Consider the following 20,738-nt stretch of genomic DNA (forward strand, 5'->3'; position numbering starts at 1 on the left):
AGCTCTGCCACACATAAAATAGAATTAGATTCTCGTGGAGAGCTAATGAGAATCATTTCTTCGTTTACACTACGAGCTGAGAGCTAAAAAAACCAACTCTCCACCCCTTCCCACTACTTTTCATTCATTTGGCACAAGAATCACTTCAGAATTGATTCTCACTTGCTTCCAACAGAATCATGTCTATTTGGATCACTTGGACTAACGATTGCGGAGTAGTAATTTTAAAAAATAGTTAAACATAAACACAAATACTAAGGCTAGACTTTGATTCAACCCTCAACTAGTCCATTAGACCATGTTCATAGCCCTCAAATAGAGGACCGGCATGCCAATAGTAGAGTCCTAAAAATATGAGACCCTCAAATTACCCACTTGGCTCTCATTCCATGAGACTTTCTACCTAGCCTCTACTTGATCGCTGTAGCAGCATGACTTTCATAGCGAGCTTTGCCGCCTCTGCCTGCCACGTAGCTCTCTCCTCCCTAGTGACTTGGAGACCCCGACCACATGGCCCCCGAGGATCCCAATGACCTCCCGATGCTCTCCCGGTGACCACGTGACTTCGACGCTTAGCAGCTGCGTACGGGAACATGGGCACGTTCCCCGTTCCGGGAACTTCGTCCCGAAACGTGGAACAGGAACATCATGGAACATCGTTTCCAAATACGGTGGAACACGAATCATATATAGGAGCAATCATAGAAACATCAGTCCCAAGTGACTATGGAACTTCGTGGTGTGTGTGCGTGCTGCGCCGTGCCTGTCCGTGACCAGTCGACGAAAAATCTAGATGGTGATTGACTCATTGGTGTACACCTGCAATGAGCCTTAAGGTTGGAGTTGGACAGCCCTAAATGAAACAAAAATACAATAGTAAACTATATCACTCTAGGAATCAAACTCATTTGGTTCAAAACAACACGTAAAACTAACTGAGCCAACCACTACGTTCCAAACACGTTCCTTTAGAAAGTGGAACGCGTTCCGCAACTTAAAGGAACGAGACGAAGCTATATACCCCCTACGTTCCATAGTTTATGAGAATGTCGTACCGCGTACCACGTTCTTGTACCACGTACCCTATGTTCCGGGAACTTGGCTGCTAAGCTTCGACCACGTAGTCTCCTGGCCACACGCGTGGCCTCCTGGTAAATCCCAAACCTAGCCGTGTTGCTCCTCTCCGCCTTTTGATGTTCCTGTCCTGGTCGATCCTCCTGGCGACTCGAGCAACGAGCGATTCGAGTAGATCTAGGCATTCCCATCCTAGCAACCGGAGCAGCAAGCGACCCTAGCGGTAAAGGATGTAGGTGTCCCCCTCCGGCGAAGCCGATCCTTAGCGAGGTCCCTAATAGGGCAAAGAAGATAAAAGGGCATGACAAGTGGGTCCTATATGCCATTGTTTGTTGTAATGGATTTTGAGGGCCCTTGTTGAAGTTAATGTAAAAAACGAGCCCTCGAAAATATCAGAAGTCCTCAAATCAAAAGTAGCAACCCTAATTTGAGAGCTCTTGCTAGAGTTGGTCTTTGTTGGATAAACCCACACAGTAGGACTAATAGGTGCTCGTAGAACTTTTATTTGGGATTATTTGGGAGAAAATTCACCCTAGATACTTAAAATTTTCATGGACTCTTAGTTGGTTCCTAGAACTAACAAAAGGTGACTATCAGGGTCCTCAAGTTACTACTGATTCTCATTTGGCTCCTCGAACTAAAACAGTGGACATCTATCCTCATTCTACTACTGCGCTCGACTAACGATCCAAAACCCAACACATCATGCCACCTCCCTCTCAATATCTCACTCTTTGCAATCCCACCCTCCCGTAGTCCACCTTTGTTTGTTGCATGGTCGCTGAGCATGTGCATTTGGAGCACATGCATTACAGGAGAGCACGAGAGCACGGCTGCAAGGTTGGCACAAGAGTGATAGGCAACACAAGAGAGTGGACATGGAGGAGATGGGGGAGGGATAGGTTTTGCATGTTTCACATGGTCTCATCTACGTAGGCATATACTTCCTCTATATAGGATTTAGAAGTCGACTAGGATAGCGACATAGTCTCCAAAACACAACTTTGACCTCTTATTTTTATAAAAATATTTAGGAAAAAACGATATATGTATACTTTTATAAAATTATTTTTCATGACAAATCTATTCATATAATTTTCACATTTACAAACTCAACAATTTAAAAGTTATTGATGATTTATATTTCCAATGTTGGACCCAAACCTTGTCCAAATCGACTTCTGAATCCTATACGGAGGGAGTACAAAGGTGATGTGGTGGGATTTGGACCTCTACTCGGTGCAACATTAGTTGAAGGACCCAATTGGTCACTTTTTCAGTTGGAGGTCCCAAGTGAGAATCCATAGCAGATTGAGGATCTAGATTGTTGGACCTACCAATTTCGAACAAGTTAAGAGACTAGTGTGAAGGCCGACTGCCTGAAGGTGGAGCCTTCGCACAACCAAGCACTATTACCAAACCACAATGATTCTTGGTAAGTGGGCCAAGAGGTGTCTACCTTTTCTTGAGCTCCCTTTTTATATGGTACAATTACATACATTCTTTGTACATAAATGCCCTCCACCTGCTATATAATATGCTGGAATATTGTCCATCTCACTGTGCTCACACAGACAAGGGTCAAGGGGTTATTCTCCCCTACCACCTACTTACTAAATGGATATCAAGACATTGCCTCGCTTGTTGGGTCCTTGGGCCCATCTGAGGATCTCCAACATGAAGGTTGGTCATGTCCTAGTCTAGTAGGCCTTCGTTGTGGCATTGCTGAAGGCTACCCAAAGGTTCTCGATGGCTTCCATGAGGCTTTGTTGTCTTGATCTTGTCGTGATTGCTCTCTAACCTTCAGCCTCAGCTTTGGGCCCCAAAGGCCCTAGTACCTACAATGCACGGAGGTTTCATGGAACCCATGGGCTAATGCCAGCATGTCCCTATGACCATTGGATGCACTTGCTGTCGGTCATAGTGCCGGTGGCCATGCATCTTACTGCTACCCATGGATGTAGAAGGATGAACTAGAGTGACAATGCATGGCCATGCTAGAGAAGGGCATCATCCGGCCTACCACCTCTCCTTTCTCGGCATTGGTGCTGCTGTCAAGAAGGCGAATGGCTCCTGAAGGTTCTACATTGACTACCATGTGCTAAATGACAAGACATCCAAGGTCAAGTTCCCCATACCAGTGATCGATGAGCTCTTAGACAAGCTCCATGGCGCTAAGTACTTCACTAAGCTAGACTTACGGTCTGGCTATCACTAGGTGTGTGCACCCTAGTGCTATCGAGAAGACAACATTCGATACCCACCATGGCCACTTTCAGTTTCACATGATGCCCTTTGGCCTCTCCAACATGGTAGCCACATTCTAAGCACTCATGAATGACATCCTATGACCCTTCATCCATAGGTTCGTGCTCATCTTCTTTGATGACATTTTGATCTATAGTTCATCATGGTTCGAGCATTTGCAACATATCCACCTCATCCTTGATGCCCTCCGTGCACATGGCCTCTACATGAAGTGGTCGAAGTGCTCCTTTAGGGTGCCATTGATCACCTACCTTGACCATGTCATCTCCACCGATGGTATCACCATGGATAAGACAAGGTGGATGCCGTCTCGTCATGGCTGAAGCCCACTCACCTCGAGGTGTGCGTGGCTTCTTGTGGCTATCCGGCTACTACTGGAAGTTCATCTAGGATTTCAAAATGATTGCTATGCCTATGACATAGCTATTGCACAAGGATACCTTTGCTTGGACACCGCGGTGGAGGCACTTATGGTGCTCAAGCATGCCCTCTTCATGACTGCAACACTTGAGGCACGAGATTCAATGTTGTCCTCCATTAGGGGGCTAGACCCCTGGTCTTCTTTAGCTAGCCCTTCACTGACTGTCACCATAAATTGGTAGCGTATGAGTACATGTGAGTGCATCGTCCCAGTCTAGGCTATGCGACATTGGTGATCGTACCTCTAGGGGCATTGCTTCCTCATCCGCACTGACCACTATAGCCTCAAGTTTCTCCTAAACTAGTGCTTGTCCATGATTACAATCCCTAGCACTAATGGATCAGTAAGCTATTCAGCTTTGATTTTGCAATCAAGTACCACCCTAGTTGCCTCAACTCGATGTCGGATGCCCTCTCACACCGTGACACTGACACCACCATTGACCCTGCACGGGCTACATGCCCTCTCCAGGCTATTGTTCCACCACTTCGACAAGGTCTATGCTGCCACCACAAATGATGAAGATGTGGGTCACATCTTCTAGTAGCCAATGTGTCCCATCGGGGCATCTTAGTGCATAGCTGATGGCTTCCTCCTCCATGGTTCATGCATCTTCGTGCTGGTGCAGCATGACCTGCACCAGTAGGTGCTCATGATGGCCCATGACTAGACCCCATAATGCTAGCCATGAGGGGACATAGAAGACCCTCTAGTGACTTCCTATGGACTTCTACATTCTTGGCGACCGGGAGCTCATCAACGACTACATCCATACATGCATCATGTGCTAGCACAACAAGATCCTAACCCTGTAGTCGGTTGGTCTCCTTCAGCCACTCAATGTGTCGTCCAAAGTGTGGGCCAACATCTTGATGGACTTCATTGAGGGACTTCGACTACTTCTCCATGTATGCGCAATTCATCACCCTCAACCACCCATACTTGGTTGCCTTGATTGCCTGCACCTTCTTCAAGGGAATTGTTTTTCTATACAGCTTCCCTACCTCCATTGTTAGTGACAGTGACCCAACCTTTACCTGCCACATGTGGCACAACCTCTTTAAGATGGCTGGCATCAAGCTTCACTTAAGCTCAACCTTCCACCCTCGCAGATGACAAGTTAGAGGTTGTTAGCAAGGTGATCACCATGCACCTCTGTTGCACCACTGACGACCTTCCGCGTGCTTGGGTTGATTGGCTACCATGGATAGAGTATTGCTATAATACTCCCTTCCACGTGGCATTGCACACCACATCCTTCAAGGTGGTGTACGGTTGGGCTCCACCACCCCTGCTGCTGCACACCCTAGGTGCGGCTCAAACAGAGGCGTCAAAAGCCCTCTTGGACTGTGATGCCTTCCTCAATGAGGTTTGCCAGCACCTTCTTCAGGCTCAATAGTACGCCAAGTGCTACTATGGAGACCGTCATTGTGAGCTCGAGTTTGTGGGGGATATTGGTTGTGGCTTCGTCTCCTACATCGACCGACGTGCTCGCTTGAGTCCTGACCTAAGGGCAAGCTTGGGCCCCACTACCCTGGTCCCTTTCGGGTATTGGAGCACCATGGGGTCTCTATGACGTGTTCCATGTGGGGCTGCTCAAGCTGTTCTGCAGGGACCCTTTGATGACTCCACCGCTAGTGCCACCCATGCAGGGCGTCTTGCTACTATCCATGCTAGAATGTGTGTTGTGTGCACAGCTGCAACAGGGCGCCTGGCACGTACTCATGTAGTTGGTATGGCCCACCTAGGGATGACACTTGAGAGCCGTTGCAAGACTTCAAGCTCTCTACCCTGACGTTCAGCTTGAGGACAGGTTGTTTGAAGAAGAGAGATGTTGAGCAACTCCAACAGTTTGCTAAAACTCACTTGGCAAATCTATAGTTTTGCCAAGTCTCAAAACCAAATGCCAAGTGAAAAAATAGGCCTTCTCCAACAGATTGCTATTTGGGCTTGTCAAAAGAACTTGGCATCCTAGGATTTTTTTTGCCAAAATCACAAAATTGAACCTCCAACAAGTTGACAAAACTAGTTGGCAAATTGGGATACACGTGATGCCAAGCAATGAAGGACTTGACATATTTGCCAAGTGAAGGGAGAATTTTGCCAAGCTCACAAAATTGCCAAGTAGTTTAGCCAACTTATTAGAGGCTGTTTTTTTTGTAGTTCTGACAAAATTCTAGGATGTCAAGTACTTTTAGCAAACTATTGGAGTTGGTTTATGATGGGTGTCATATATAGGCACTAGGACCGCGTGGCTAAGGTCCACACAAGCCAATAGGGGCGCACAGGCCTAGATGGATTTTCCCTTAGAACAACTCTAATAGCTTGACTAAAATTTGATATTAAATTTTATTATTTAGTCATTTTATAAAATAGATTTTTTTTTAAAAAAACAAGAGATCTACAACGGTCTTGCTATTTTATAGTCGTATAGCCAGTTTCTATAGTTGGCTATACTACTACCGAAAATCAAAGGATAGCCACCTTACTATTTTATAAAATTAGATAGCACGTCCGTTGGAGTCTTACTTTTTGCAATACAAATTCTAAAATAGTCTCACAATAAGAATAGCCAAGTTGTTGGAGTTACTTTTAGGTATTTTCATTTGTTTCCGTAAAGATAGTATCTAGAATTCTAGATTGATTTGTTAGAGCATCTCCAAGAGCTTGGCTAAACTTAGTAGTCAAATTCTAATGTTTAGCCATTTTGTAAAATAGATAACTTCTTAAAAAAGAAGATGTTCACAACAGCCTTGCTATTTAGATAGCTAGTGCCAGTGGTTGGCTATATATGTAACACCCTAAAAATTTATTTTCAAATTAGTATTTAATGGGCATAAATATAGGAATTATTTGAGAATTGTTTAGGTAAATAACAATTTTTGGAATTATTTAAAATAAACTATAAGGTCTAGAAACATGAAATGCTGCATTCATGCTGGTGCATAATATTTTGATTGATTGTAAGACTAGGTTGTTTGGTTTAAAAATCAATTTGAAGGGAATTTATACCAATTTATAGCTCTGAAAAATATAAAAGAGTTTTTCTTTTATCTTTATTCCCTTCACCGAATCTGGCCCAGCCCCCAAACCCTGGCCCAGCTCTACCCCGCGCTCATCTCTGGCCTTGGGCCGTGACGGCCCAGCATTCCGCCCTTCGCCCGCGACGCGCGCGCGGCCCAGTGGCGTGGCCCGCTCCGCGCGCCTCCCCTTTCCCCCCCTCTCACTGCGCAGTAGGCCCCGCCTGTCGGCGCTCTTTTCTCCCCCTCTCTCTCGCTGCACCGTGGGGCCCGCACGTCAGCATCTCCCCCCCTTCTTCTCCACCGAGCCGGGAACGCTGCAATGGGCATTCATCCCCTTCTTCAAACGCCGATTGATGGAGGCCATCAATCGGGGCTCCATCAAGCCTCTTGACGCCGGGAGTTATCGCCCGCATGCGCGCCCCCTCGACGCCCCTGCTCGCCCTATAAAACCCCAGGCCGAGCCCCCCCTTGCTGCCCCTAGCCACCACCGGAGCACGGTTTCTCTCCCCCACCTCGGTTTCCCCTTGCTCGAGCGACCCAGAGCCGAAGAGCGCCCCGGGAGCTTGGTTGGGACTCGCCGCAACCGTAGGTGTCTATCCTTCCTTCGTTTTGATCTTGTATGTCATGAATTCGAGCTCACCGACGTTTTCTTCTCTCTCCAGTCCGCCCCGACCGTGGTCAAGCCGCTCAGAGCTTTCCCGGAGACTGCGATCACCTCCAACGAAACCGCGGTACCCCCTCGATGCTTCCCGTACCTTTAATCACGAGTTTAGGACACTCTAACACCGACCCCGAGGCTCTCCGAGAGCGCGGCAATGGCGCCGCCGCGGGGCCGTCGTGCCGACGTGCTCCCCGCCTTTTATTTATGCCCTGTCGTGTTCGCCTCGTCGCGCTGGTCATTGTGGTGGTTTTATTTTTGTTTGGCACGGCCGGGAACGAGATTCCGGCGAGCTCCGAGGAGCCCACCTCGTCGGCGGCAATGGCGCCGCCGTGGTCGGCCTCGGCTCAGGCGAGCGCCCCGCCTCCCTTCTTCCTGAGCCGTCCGATCGGATTCCAACGACCCAGATTACATACTCCTTCGGGGTTATGTAACCGGTCCACCGTGGACGCGGTCCACGCGCGCACGACCGGCCGGTCCACGCGCACCGTGGTGGACCGAGCCAATCCCGGCACGACACGTGGCCCCCCTGTCGATCAGCGACGCGGTCAGCCACGGACCGCTAGAGATTTTGCACTTTAACCTCCCTGTTTCAAGCAAATCAACCCGCGGTCCATCCTAGTTCAAAAGTATTTCTTTTTAATCCTGTTTTCTTCCATTTTAAACCCTGTACTTTTATATAATAGTGCGCGCGGTCTAGACCCGTTAGAAATTCAGTTTTAATTCTTTTATATTTGTTTTTAATTCAGTTTATTCACATAAATGCCATTCATTTTGTTTTAGGCATAACTTTCACGTTTTAAGTCCGATTAGAGTGATTCTTTCGCTCATGTGTTCGTAGAAATGCGTAGAGTAGATTTATATACTTTTTTAGTCACCGTTTTTACTGCTTGTGTACTGTTCTAATAGAAGTCTATTTGTATGCATGTGATGATTGGACTGGATGCTTGATTGGTGTTGGATCACGATTAGAAGGTGATCAAGTTGGGGTGGTTGAGGAGCAGTTTGTGGAGCTCTACCGGGAGGAAACTTTTGAGGAAGGCAAGTGTAATATAGGCTTCCTTGTACCTATGAATATTATTTAATTCATTCATATGCATGTGTCTAAATTGAAATACCTATAAGGACTTTACCTAGATAAATTTTGTACCACAAATCCCATGGGAAGGTGTGCATTTATTTAGGTAGTTGCTGCTATGCTTAAATCCCAAATTAATAAGTTAACCTGATTAATTGGTATATGCAATGTGATAAAATATGTTCTAGTAACTTGGTTCAGGGGGCTAGAGCTTGGGTTTGAAGGCTCTAGATTCCTCTCCATAAGGACTTAATCCTGAAGCGGCCACCCAGGAGGTCACGTACAATCCCGAGAGTCAAATGGCCCTGACCTTAATCATATAACTAGTATGTCTCTAGCAGATTAGTAGTTACCGAAAGGCGCTAGAGGGGGGTGCCTCGTGGTGTATAGATGTCACTCCTACCTTGGTGTGTACAGTGCCGCGACCACATGTGCCTCTTGAAGGAGGTCGTCTATGCACACTTGCCACTGAAACCTCACGGCTACTATTTTGTTAGGGTGACTAGTGAAAGGTTAAGTAGTGGAACCCGGTCACACTTCCTCGGTAGAAGTGGTGCGGGCCTTGCAAACCCTGACACTAGGGAACCACGGCTCGGGGGTAAAGTTGTACAATTTCTGCAGAAATCTAAAACCTGTTATAACAGCCGAGCTCTCGGTCATGAGCGGCCTGGATCCTTCTTGGTTAGCAGCTACTTGGCTTTACTTGGGAGAGGTATTAATTATGAATAATCACTTATGTAACCAGGGTTGGTTTATCATTAAAAGTAGTAAGACTTGGTTAATAAAATATGACCAACTAAAATGCTAACCGCTGTTAAACCGAGTCAAGCCTTTGAGCCTTCATATACCCCCTATGTTATACTTGCTAAGCATGGTGCGCTTACACTTGTTTATGTTTCGATGAAAATCCCGGATGGATAACAGATGTGTGTGCTGAGGAATTCCCTGAAGATGTCCAGGATTTCTAGAGTGCTGGTGTTCGCCAGTTGGTGTCCCTGTGGCAACAAGGGCTTAGCTTTCCGCTTTATGTAATAATGTTGCCAATGAGCAAGACTATGTGATATGTTCATGATGAATATGCGATGTAATAAAGTACTTTACTTTGATATAATTACAATTTGTGATAATATGTGCGTTTGGACATCCTGGGTACACATATTTGAGTACTTGGTTTTGTTATCAAAATTGGGTGCGACAATATATGACCAGCGAAAAGCAAGGGATAACAAACTTTCTATTTTACAAAACCGGAAGCCTATTTTTCTTCTATAGAAGTTCTAAAAGGCCTCCATAACAAGAATAGCAAGACTGTTGCAGTTGCTCTTAGGAGAGGATATAAATCTCTAAACTGTGATTGAGATAATTAAGCAAGTCAATTATCTTGCTTGGCCTGAAGGGGCATCCCCTACGTCTCTCTCGCTTCCCCTGTTCGCACCCACGTCTCCCACACTGCTAGGGGTTTAGGCCCCAACCACCAGTCTCCTACTCCTAAAACTTACCAGGCGTGGCAGGATCTTAGATCCTATCACATGGATCGCCTTGTTCAGTTCACCCTCAAAACCAAAAAAATTTTAAGATTCTCCGTCACATCGAATCTTGCGGCACATGCATAGAGGATTAAATATAGATAAAAACAAAAACTAATTACACAGTTTGTCTGTAAATCGCGAGACGAATCTTTTAAGTCTAGTTGCTTTATGATTGGACAATATTTGTCAAATAAAAACAAAGGTGCTACAGTATCAGAATCTAAAAAATTTTCGGATCTAAACGAGGCCGTGCCGAGGTTAGGAACCCAACCCAAAATGAAAACTTTAGGATGTACTTCCTCTGTCCTAAAATAATTGTTATTTTTGTTTACTGAAAAATAACTTTGATTAAATATATATTAAAAATATTAATATTTATGTTACACAATTAATATCATTGAAAATATCTTTAAATCTAGTTTTTAATAAATTTATTTGGAGATACAAATATTATACGTATTTTCTATAAATTGAGTCAAACTTGCGACACGGAAACCGAAAACACCACTTAATTTGGGACAGAGGGAGTAAGAGCATCTCCAAGACTTCCCAAGTTTTTTTTTCAAAACCGTAGAGTTTTTCAAATCGCTAAAAATTATTGAGAGGAGTAAATAAGACCATCTCCAACAGCTTCCATAATTCATTTCTAAAGTATAGAAGACAACTTTACATCAACAATCTTTACTATTTTTAAATTATTCTAAAAACTTATATATTTTTTTGCTTGTACGTTCGCATCATGAACTCTTTCCTACACTCTTTCACCTTTAGATTAGTAGACCTATGAGCATGTGGAAGACGCGTGGATATATCTGTGATTTTGATGATTTTTTGTAAGTGCCAAAAGATTAGAAGGTGGGATTGTGAACTCTTGAAGATATTTTTTTTATTTTTGCCAAAAATCCTAGATCGAGAGACTTTATGGTTTTTTTCTAACAAATGGTTTCTATGTATTAATTAGGGTGGCAAACAAGTAAAATAGTTATTTGGTATTGGATTTATAATTAGGAGAAGAGAGAGAATGATTTTTTATATAATATAAACCATGTTTATACGGATCCACCTGGGATATGGGATATGTTTGCGTAGATAATAACAGGAAAGAAGATAGAGATTGGAAGAAAAAAAAATATTGAAGAAACAAGTTAAATCATTGAAAATACTGTTTCCATAGTGTGTAGGTGATATGGTAATCCTATAATTTTTGGTACCCTTAGCAGACATAAAACTAACATCTGAGTCACGGTGGAAGACAGCTCAAACATACTCCCTCTATACTCATATTAGTTGACGTTTAGGACATAATTGTGCTTACCAAGACGCGCGATTAATTTGTTATTGCTAAATGAATTATTACAAAACGAGTTTGAATCTCAAGCTTTGTGACAATGCACATCTATAGATGCAGTATTGATGTGCATAGTTTCAATTTTTTTGAAAATTGCTAATTACGGTTTTCCAAAGGGTTTTCGTGATTACACCGAAGATGTGGTTTACACTAAATATTTTGCAACATATATAGAAGGCTACTAAGGATAGAGATAACCCTCCAAATGAATATCTTCTTATCTAGTGTAACTAAATGAACTAAAACTAAGTGAATTTAGTTCATTTAATTACACTAGAGAAGAACCGCGGGTATCTATTTGGAGCACCGTCTTCATCCTTAAAGGCCACCTCACTCAACAACTGGTGGTAGCCAGCGTTGTGCATATCTGTTTGTTAATTGTTATCATACACCACTAAGTGAGACGAGCACGATGGAGAACGGCGAGGTGCGCTTCCTCCCGATCTGCAGCTGCGGCGGCAGCAGCGGGGGCAACGCGTTCGCTCGGCCAGAGCAGGGGAGGAAGAAGCGCGTGCGGCCATGGACAGAGGAGGAGCACAAGTGAGTATACATATGACTTCCAGACAATAGGGTTTGCATTATCTGATGGTCATGGTAAGATTTGCAGTTCATAATTATTCAGCTATCAACAATTAGTTAACCGCATCTAATCCCGTCAGTTTTCTTTGTCTACTAGTAGGATAGGATCTGAATCTTAAAGACAGTCATATAGCTTGATGTATATATGATGGCCTTAGGCCCTACCAGTAGCTAGCATAATTCAACCAAGGTGAAGCAAGAATTGATCAAAAAGTTACCAGCACAAGATCATGTTTTGTTCTTGTTCTTTGGTCAGGTTGTTTCTCTTAGGCCTGAAGAAATATGGCAAGGGGGACTGGAGGAACATATCGCGCAACTTCGTTCAGACAAGGACGCCTACTCAGGTGGCCTCTCATGCACAGAAGTACTTCATCAGGCTCAACAAGAAAAGATCCAGCATTCGCGACACTACCACAGTTAACCTGACGGACGATCAGCCAACCTCGCCATCCCAGTCCTCTCTGATCACTGACCAGTTCAGCGCACTAGCTCTGGCAACCGACGTTAACCAAAACAGCCGTGCGAATTCGCCCTCGATCGAATTAGCCTAGATGGCCGGACTATTGGGATAAGCCAACTTAAAAAAAAGTGGGATGGGGTTTGCAAGATCTAGTTCTGCAGTGTGGCTCATTGATATGATCAGTTGGATGGAAGCCAGAACATGTTGTTTTTAGGTGCAATCCAGTCTGCACCATGAATCTATCAGATGTTTAGTTGTATATAAATATAATACGTACAATCTGGAGAGGCCGGGAGTGTTTTCAAGTTTGCTGTATCGTCTTGATGTAATAAACTTTAAATTTAATAAAATCTTCCTTTATGGAAGAAAAAGAAGGTCTTTCTGTAGCTGTAGTGCTTCAGTGCCTGAATTGAAGGAGTTACTCCTGGTAAATTTTTGGTGGTCCATAATTGATGGTGTTACTGAAAATGTAACCAAAGAGCGTCAGGAATTTGATGCGTTGGTATTTTCAGACGTTTACTTGAGTGGCAGACACAGATGATGGATCCTATGAAGTAGGTTTGCATTTAATCACGGATCCGATCCTCTGAAGTAGATTTGTATTCAATCACGGATCCAGCTTTTGCTTGAGACAGATAAGCAGAAACAAATTCTAGATTCTTCTAGTCAGCAGTTGTGTATCGGTAACCTTCATAAATATCTGATTCTACAATTTCTGAGGATGGATATTTTATCTCGAGGATTCAGAACATGTTGTACTCAGGATAACTTTATCCACATTAATCAGTTTGCCTATTAGTGCCTGCCCCATCTACATTCCAATGTTTAGATAAGTTTTGTTTTCTCGGATAGACGAACCTATAGTTTGAAATGGGTCAGCACTATACTTGTCTTGCTCATCTAGTCAACTTTTGTTTGATTCCCTATTATAATACTTTTAAGTCTGTGGAGTTACCGTGCATTGTCTGTGTGCAATTCAGCAGTTCCATGCGTCATTTTCTATTGATGATGCTTGCTCCACCAATTGCTGGTATGAGTTTGGTGCAATGAGTCAGAGTTCCACTACCTTTAGCATCACACGCTAATTTCTTTGCATTCTTATCGTGTTGAAGTATGCCCACTATTCCTAATCAGCTTAACATTTTGAGTTTCAACTGATTGGTGTATGTAGCTCAATTAATCCCGGCAGATTTTTTTGTGGAGTGGCTATCTTTTACTAGCTGAATTGTTGCTTACAATGGAAATAAAAATTTTAAAACTGCAATTTTCTCGACCATATGACGTGTGTTTTTGGTGATATAAAGTGTGTTGGTTACCAACATTTTAAGTGTTACCAAACCAATACAACACTATATTGTTCTCCCAAAATCTAATGAAGCGAAACAAATACAACAATATAGGCCAATTTAAATGTAAGTTTCAAAATCTTCACCAAGGTAGCCACCAACAGAATTGTGAAGGTCGCACAAAAAGTGTTTAGACCTACACAAATGGCTTTCCGTATTTAAAATTAACTTTGAAAAGGCATATGATAAGGTGAAATGGCACTATTTACAATAAGTTTGGAAGAATTTTTACTGGTGCAACTGGGGTACAAGCTTTTGTACAAGGAGGGAATGTTGGTATAAAAGTTAATGACTAGCTAGGACCACACTTGCAAACTAGGAAAGGGCTCAGACAAGGTGATCCATTAATATCCCCCATACTATTTAATATAGTAGAGGATATGTTAACGATCATTATTGCGAGAGCCAAAGAGGATGATCAGATAAAAAGAGATAGTGCCTCACCTCTCAGAAGATGGTCTATCGATTTTGCAATATGTATATGATACAATTATTTTTATGGACCATGATGTTGAACAAATAAAAAATATGAAGTTGCTCCTTTGTACTTTTGAACAATTATCAGGTCTAAAACTAAACTTTTATGAGAGTGAGATCTTCTGCTTTGGGCCAGCTAAAGAATGCGAATATCAATACTCATAACTCTTTGGCTGTAAAGTAGGACCCTATCCCTTTCTATATCTAGGAATATCTATGCATTTTAGAAAATTAAATAACAAAGACCTGAGGATTATTGAAGAAAGTATTGAAAAAAAAACTTTATTTGTAGTTAGAGGATTCTATCGGCCGGTGGCAGGCTTGTGCTAATCGATTCAGTACTATCCAGTTTACTTATATATATGTTCTCGTTCTTCGAGGTACCTTGAGAGGTTCTCAAGAAAATATAATATTATAGATCATTGTTTTTCTGGTAAAATGATCAACACAAGAAAAAATATAGGCTTATAAAATAGGGTTTAGTGTCCCAACCCTAGGAATGAACGAGGAGGGTTGGGTATTCAAAATCTAAATTTACACGGTAAATGCCTTCTAAGTAAATGGTTATACAAACTTTGTAATAAAGATGGAATGTGGCAAGAATTATTACAAAATAAGTACCTAAAAATAAAACACTTTCCTAAATTAATAAGAAAGCTGACGATTCTCATTTTTGGATAGGCTTAATGGCAGTGAAAGATCAATTTATTTAATTTGGTGAAGTTCAACCTAAGGGATGGCTCTCAAATCAGGTTCTGGGAAGATACCTCAGCTCGTTAGGGAACCAACTCTTAAGTTATAGATCCCAAACCTGTTGAACATAGTTCACAAAAAATATGCAACTGCAGTCGAAGTATTCAACACTATTCCCCTTAATGTCTATTTTAGGGGGGGGGGGGGGGGGCACTAATAGGAAATAAATTGCTGGAATGAAATAATCTGGTTGCAACTACTGCAAATGTAAATCTACAAGTAGGGAAGGATACTATCACATGCACCTTAAGTACAAGTGATAATTTTATGGTTAAGTCGATGTACAGATGCCTAATCACTAATGACATCAAGGTTATATAGGAAGTTTGGCGTGTAAAGCTACCACTTAAAATTAAGATATTTTTGTGGTTCCTCAAAAAGGCTGTAATTAATACTAATTAAAGACAACCTAGTTAAAAGAAACTGGCAAGGAAACAAATATTGCTGCTTCTGTAGTAATTTTGAGACTATTCAACATGACACCTTCATGAGCCACTTCGCCAGCTCCACCTACAACACCTCCAAGAAGCTGAGAAAATAGGTCGGATGGAGCAATGTGTTGAACACATGGTGAGCGCGCGAAACAGAAGGGGACCATGCCCGAAGATGACGCCTGTACTCGAAGACGACGCCCGTACTCGAAGATATCGTGGTACTGCTTGTAGGTGCCGATGAGGATCCGCGCCTTGTCCTCCGTGACGGCCTGGCTCATGGCCAAAACCTCCCTTCTTCTAGCGCCTGGAGTTGCTCCGCTTGATCTGGCCGATGCAGAGCCGCGCCCGGTGGAGGTCGCGACCATGGCTGCCCTCGCGCGGTGGAGCTTGCGACCGCGGCTGCCCTCGCACTGGCGGCCAGCGGAGCCGTACCTGGCGGAGCTCGTGACCGCGACTGCCCTCACGCCGACGGCCAGCGGAGCTATACCTGGCGGACCTCGCGACCGCGACTGTCCTCGTGACCGCAGCTGGCGAAGCCCGTCCGCGGCCGCCATCGCGATCGAGGCCAGCAGAGCTCGCGTCCGCGACGGGCAAAGCTGTGCCCAGCGGAGGACGCGACCGTAGCTACCCTCGTGCCAGCGGCGAGGAAGAACTAGAGCACGGGATCGATGAAGCACATCAAGCGCCTCAGTGCGGGTGTCGTACGATTTCTCATGACTTGGAAACCGCGCTGATTCGTTTTGTGGCCATGAAACCTTTCTCTTATCTCTCCTTTCAGTTTCACGCAAAAAACTAATGTGAGAGCATTTCCAAGGGTTTTGCATTTGAGTAATTTGCCAAAAAGCTCCAAAAGAGGTATCCAATGGTTTTGCATTTGGAGTTTGCAATTTGGACAACTTGGCAAATGATGGAGTAAACTTGGCAAAAATGCCAAGCTGTGGACGACTTTGCAAACCCGATCGTGCGAGCAATGTCACGCGCAAGGAAAGCGCGCGCGCCTGGAGACCTTCTATTTTTATCCTTTGCCAAGTCCAAATGCCAATTCCTTTGAAGATGGCCTATTTTTATCCTTTGCATTTAGAGCATCTCCAAGGGACTTTGCAAATGAATTTTGCATTTAGTGTTGTTTGCAAAGTCTCAAACTCATTTGCAAAGTCTAAAAATAGTCCAACTCCAAGGGACTTTGCATTTAGACTTGGCAAACCCAAAGTGTGAACCCCACCCCCGAAATTTTTTTCACCGATCGCGCCCGCGTGTTTTTTTTCCTTCGTGCCATTTTGATGTATGTCGTGCGTGCCAGTCGCCGCCCAGGCAAGGTCACCGCCAGTCCGTGGACGCGCGCGGTTGGGAGGGCGGGCGCGCATGGCAACTGGAGGGACGGCGGGCACGCGCGGCAGCTGGAGGGCGGGCGGACGGACGTAGAGAAATCGCGCGGGGTGGGGGGGAGGGGCGGGGTGACGGAGTCCGACGTGGAAGGCCGAAATTGTGGATGCAAAGTGGTGGGAAGGTTTGCATATATGCAAAGCCTCAACCTCTATTTGCAAAGTTAACCAAATTGCAAATCTTATTTGCAAAACCATTGGAGGGGTATTTTCTACTCTTTTTTGCAAATAGGGCAATGCAAAGTTTGTTTGCAAAGCCCTTGGAGATGCTCTTAGTTATGGGAGTTTGCAAATAGCAACAAATGCTAAATCAATTTGCCAAAGCCTTTAGAGATGCTCTGATATCCTATTTATTATGCATGAACCCCTTGAATGAAACTCTATTAAAACTGACCTTAATTTTTAAAAACGGACGTAAATTCCTGTTATTAAAGGCAGACGCAAACCCTACCTCTATTATCTTTACTTTTTAAAGTTGTATAACTTTTTCCACTTATTACAGGCATGATGAATGGTTCTTTAAGATTTATTCGAGAATAATAACAATTCTCAGTTAGGCTAAGACCATTTATTCCAACAACACATTGGAGATGATAGATCAATTTCCTTGGTTTGTGGCCTATGCCATTGTACGCGTACTATAGGCATAAAATCCATAGCTGCACATGTAATTTCATTCGTCACTAGAGCTGTTCGACACTACCAGCAGTGACAAGCACACTGCAGACCGTAGAAAATAGGGCCACAATCCAAAAGAAATACAAAATACTCGTCGTGCTAATTGGGACATGGGCTCATTTATAACATTGCTAAGCATACAATACAGCCCAGGGTTTGAAAGAATAATGGGCTTGAAGATTCCATGGGAAACATCACGTCTCGACAGCCCAGGGTTGCATTTCGATTTTAATTCCCTTCATTTATTCTGACATGTTCCTGTACTTATATTTTACTTACCACTAATACTACCTGACAAAGCCAATCCACCTGCATGCTGATGTTTGCTACTCCCTTTTAAAATCTGCCTCATTTGGCCATGCGACGACTTACGTACGGTGATATCTAGGCTGTAATGGTCACCCGTTTGTCCTAGAATTGCAGCTCACGACGACCAACAAATAAGACCAAATTAACAACATCAAACTAGTAGTACAAATCAGATTCATATGCCGACACACACACACACACACACACACACACACACACACACACAGCATTTGAGATCAAGGCAAACAGAGTCTACACCACTAGCCATGGTGGAACTGGGTCTTACCTTGCGCATCTTGCCGATCCCTCTCCTCTCCGTCTCGCTCGCAGCCTCAGTCCTCTACTTGCTTCAACGGAGCCATGGCCGCAAGAACCCAAAGAAGAGTAGCGGTAAGGCCAGCCGGCCACCTCTCCCTCCCGGCCCGCCGCCGCCGCTGTTCCTGGCCAAGCTTCTGTCGCTGATGCGGCAACCACGCTTCGACATCGGCCCGCTCCTCCGTGAGCTGCACGCGCGCCACGGGTCCGTCATCTCCCTCCGCCTCCTCACCACCACCGTCTTCGTCGCCGACCGTCGCCTCGCGCACCGCGTCCTCGTCCGGGACGGCGCCGCCTTCGCGTACCGCCCGCCGCTCGTCGAGCCCAACCCGCTCTTCAACGCTGGCAACATCAACTCCGCGCCCTACGGGCCCTACTGGCGCCTCGTCCGCCGCAACCTCGCCGCCGAGACGCTGCACCGCGCCCACCTCGGCCTCTTCGCGCCGGCGAGGCGGTGGGCGTGCGACGCCCTCGTTGCCAGCCTCCTCCGCGACACGTCCGAGTGCGTCGTCGTCACGGTCAGGCCGTTCTTGCGGCGCGCCATGTCCGATCTCCTCGCGTACATGTGCTTCGGCGAGCGGCTTCCCCCGGACGTGCTCGACGAGATCGACACGCTCGAGCGCCACGCGCTGCGCACCGCCACATCCTTTCCGATCTTCGCCATCTTCCCGTCGATTACAAAGAGGATCTTTCGCAAGCGCTGGGCGGCACACGTCGCCGTGCGCCGGAGGCAGGAAGAGGTCTACGCTCAGCTCATCCACGCCACGAGCGCCGCTGTCGCCGACGAAGACCAACCGCCGTGCTATGCCAGGTCCCTCCTCGCGCTGCGGGTGGCCGACGACGGCGACCGGCCACTCACGGACGCCGAGATGGTAAGCCTCTGCTCTGAGTTCCTCAACGCCGGGACAGACACAACGGTGACCCTGCTTGAGTGGATCATGGCCGAGCTGGTGAACCACCCGGACGTCCAGGCCAAGGTGTACGAGGAGGTGATCAGAGCCAAGCGCGAGCTCGACGACGCCGTCAACAACCTCCAGGCGATCCCATACCTTAAAGCCGTCGTTCTCGAGGGTCTGCGCCTGCACCCGCCAGGCCACTACCTCGTCCCGCATGCCGTGCGGAGCGACGCCGAGATCATCGGTGGCTATACGGTGCCCAAAGGAGCGGAGGTGAACTTCATGGTGGCGGAGATCGGCCGCGACGAGTCGGTGTGGACGGCGGCGCGCGAGTTCCGGCCGGAGCGGTTCCTGGACGGCGGCGAGGGGAGCGGCGTGGACATCACTGGTAGCCGGGAGATCAAGATGATGCCTTTCGGTGCCGGCCGGAGGATGTGCCCCGGGTACGCGCTGGGCATGCACCATGCCGAGTTCTTCGTGGGGAGCCTCGTCAGGGAGCTGGAGTGGCTGCCGGCGGCGGAGGGAGAGACCGTCAACATGGAGGAGACCGTGGATTTCACCACCGTCATGAAGTACCCGCTCCGTGCGCGCATCGTACCAAGAAACAAATCCTACCTCACCTAGAACAAAAATTTCCAGGAGACAATATGTGGCTGTGTGCTTCCATCTTGTAGATGCGAAGCATGACAGACAGCTACTAATATATATATATATATATCTCCATAACCTAGTCAACTCTTGATTGTGTTGATGGCGTGGTCATGATTTACACGTTATAATATCAAACTAAGTGCATTATCAAAATATATTTCTTGGTGTATCTCATAAATCTTGTTTGAAGTTGTATATGTTTGTGCAATTTTATATAGGGTTTTACTGTGGTACACCCAAATGTTTATGAGTTATTCATTTAATGAGATCTAATAGTTAAGATCATCTATTACTTAGTTTGATAAACTTTTATTTAATACTTAATTTTGTAAAAATAGATAAATAAGGAAAGTTTTAGATAAATATTTTTTGATCTAATAGATACATATGTGATCTCTTTAATATGGTAAACCTTTTTATTTTGCAACTTCACATTACATAATTTAGTTAGTGTAATTAACATCAAATATACGTGGAACTATCAGCTACACACGTTGTAGTGTTCTTCATTCCCAACATTTCGTACCTAACATGAAACGTGTTCTAATTTAGAAGATGCTCTTAATATGTATTTTAGTATATAATAATGAACCTGCTAATTTTTATAGGAATATCCCAACGTCACTGGTATATAACTGAACCTCTGACCTCATGATAGGTTTACATATATCTTGACGTGAGAGTGAATATTAATATACCAAAATTTAAAAACTATTATACACAAACATTTTAATGCATATAATTATTTGTCAAAATAAATTAAAATATATAAATAACCTTTTCTATATATAAATTGAGTCACGCACAAACTTAGGAAGGGATAGGCCCCACTTGTGTGTAAATCACAGAGGGGAAGGTTTGTATGTAGATTTTTCTTTGTGTTCTTATATTATTTGTTTATTTGTTATATTTAAAAATCCAATAAATCAATAGTTCAGATTGCTTTGAAGTATTACCTCTTATCAGGTAATTAATGGGTATAAGTATAACATATATAAACTTAATTCAAAGTAGAAAACTTTACTTAGGATAAAACTACAATTTAGAGCTTGTGCCAGA

The 20,738-nt window shown here is 44.7% G+C and overlaps 2 protein-coding genes across 2 annotated transcripts; both read left to right on the forward strand.

The window, feature by feature from the left end:
• On the forward strand, window positions 11,742-12,812 carry LOC8073322 (transcription factor DIVARICATA). Its single transcript, XM_002455173.2, has 2 exons — window positions 11,742-11,939; window positions 12,235-12,812. Exons 1-2 carry the CDS (start codon window positions 11,812-11,814, stop codon window positions 12,527-12,529), a joined length of 423 nt encoding a protein of 140 aa, XP_002455218.1. The 5' UTR covers window positions 11,742-11,811; the 3' UTR covers window positions 12,530-12,812.
• LOC8073323 (cytochrome P450 89A2) lies at window positions 17,750-19,753 on the forward strand. Its single transcript, XM_002455174.2, has one exon. It carries the CDS (start codon window positions 17,997-17,999, stop codon window positions 19,650-19,652), a length of 1,656 nt encoding a protein of 551 aa, XP_002455219.2. The 5' UTR covers window positions 17,750-17,996; the 3' UTR covers window positions 19,653-19,753.

This window comes from Sorghum bicolor, chromosome 3 (genome assembly GCF_000003195.3).
Source record: "Sorghum bicolor cultivar BTx623 chromosome 3, Sorghum_bicolor_NCBIv3, whole genome shotgun sequence".
Classification (NCBI taxonomy): domain Eukaryota; kingdom Viridiplantae; phylum Streptophyta; class Magnoliopsida; order Poales; family Poaceae; genus Sorghum; species Sorghum bicolor.

Bases quoted from the DNA above. Each gene is read 5' to 3' on its own strand.
- LOC8073323 (XM_002455174.2), top strand. From the start codon at position 17,997: ATGCCGACACACACACACACACACACACACACACACACACACACACAG.
- LOC8073322 (XM_002455173.2), top strand. From the start codon at position 11,812: ATGGAGAACGGCGAGGTGCGCTTCCTCCCGATCTGCAGCTGCGGCGGC. The intron at 11,940-12,234 runs GTGAGTATACAT...TTCTTTGGTCAG, and splicing joins TGGACAGAGGAGGAGCACAA to GTTGTTTCTCTTAGGCCTGA.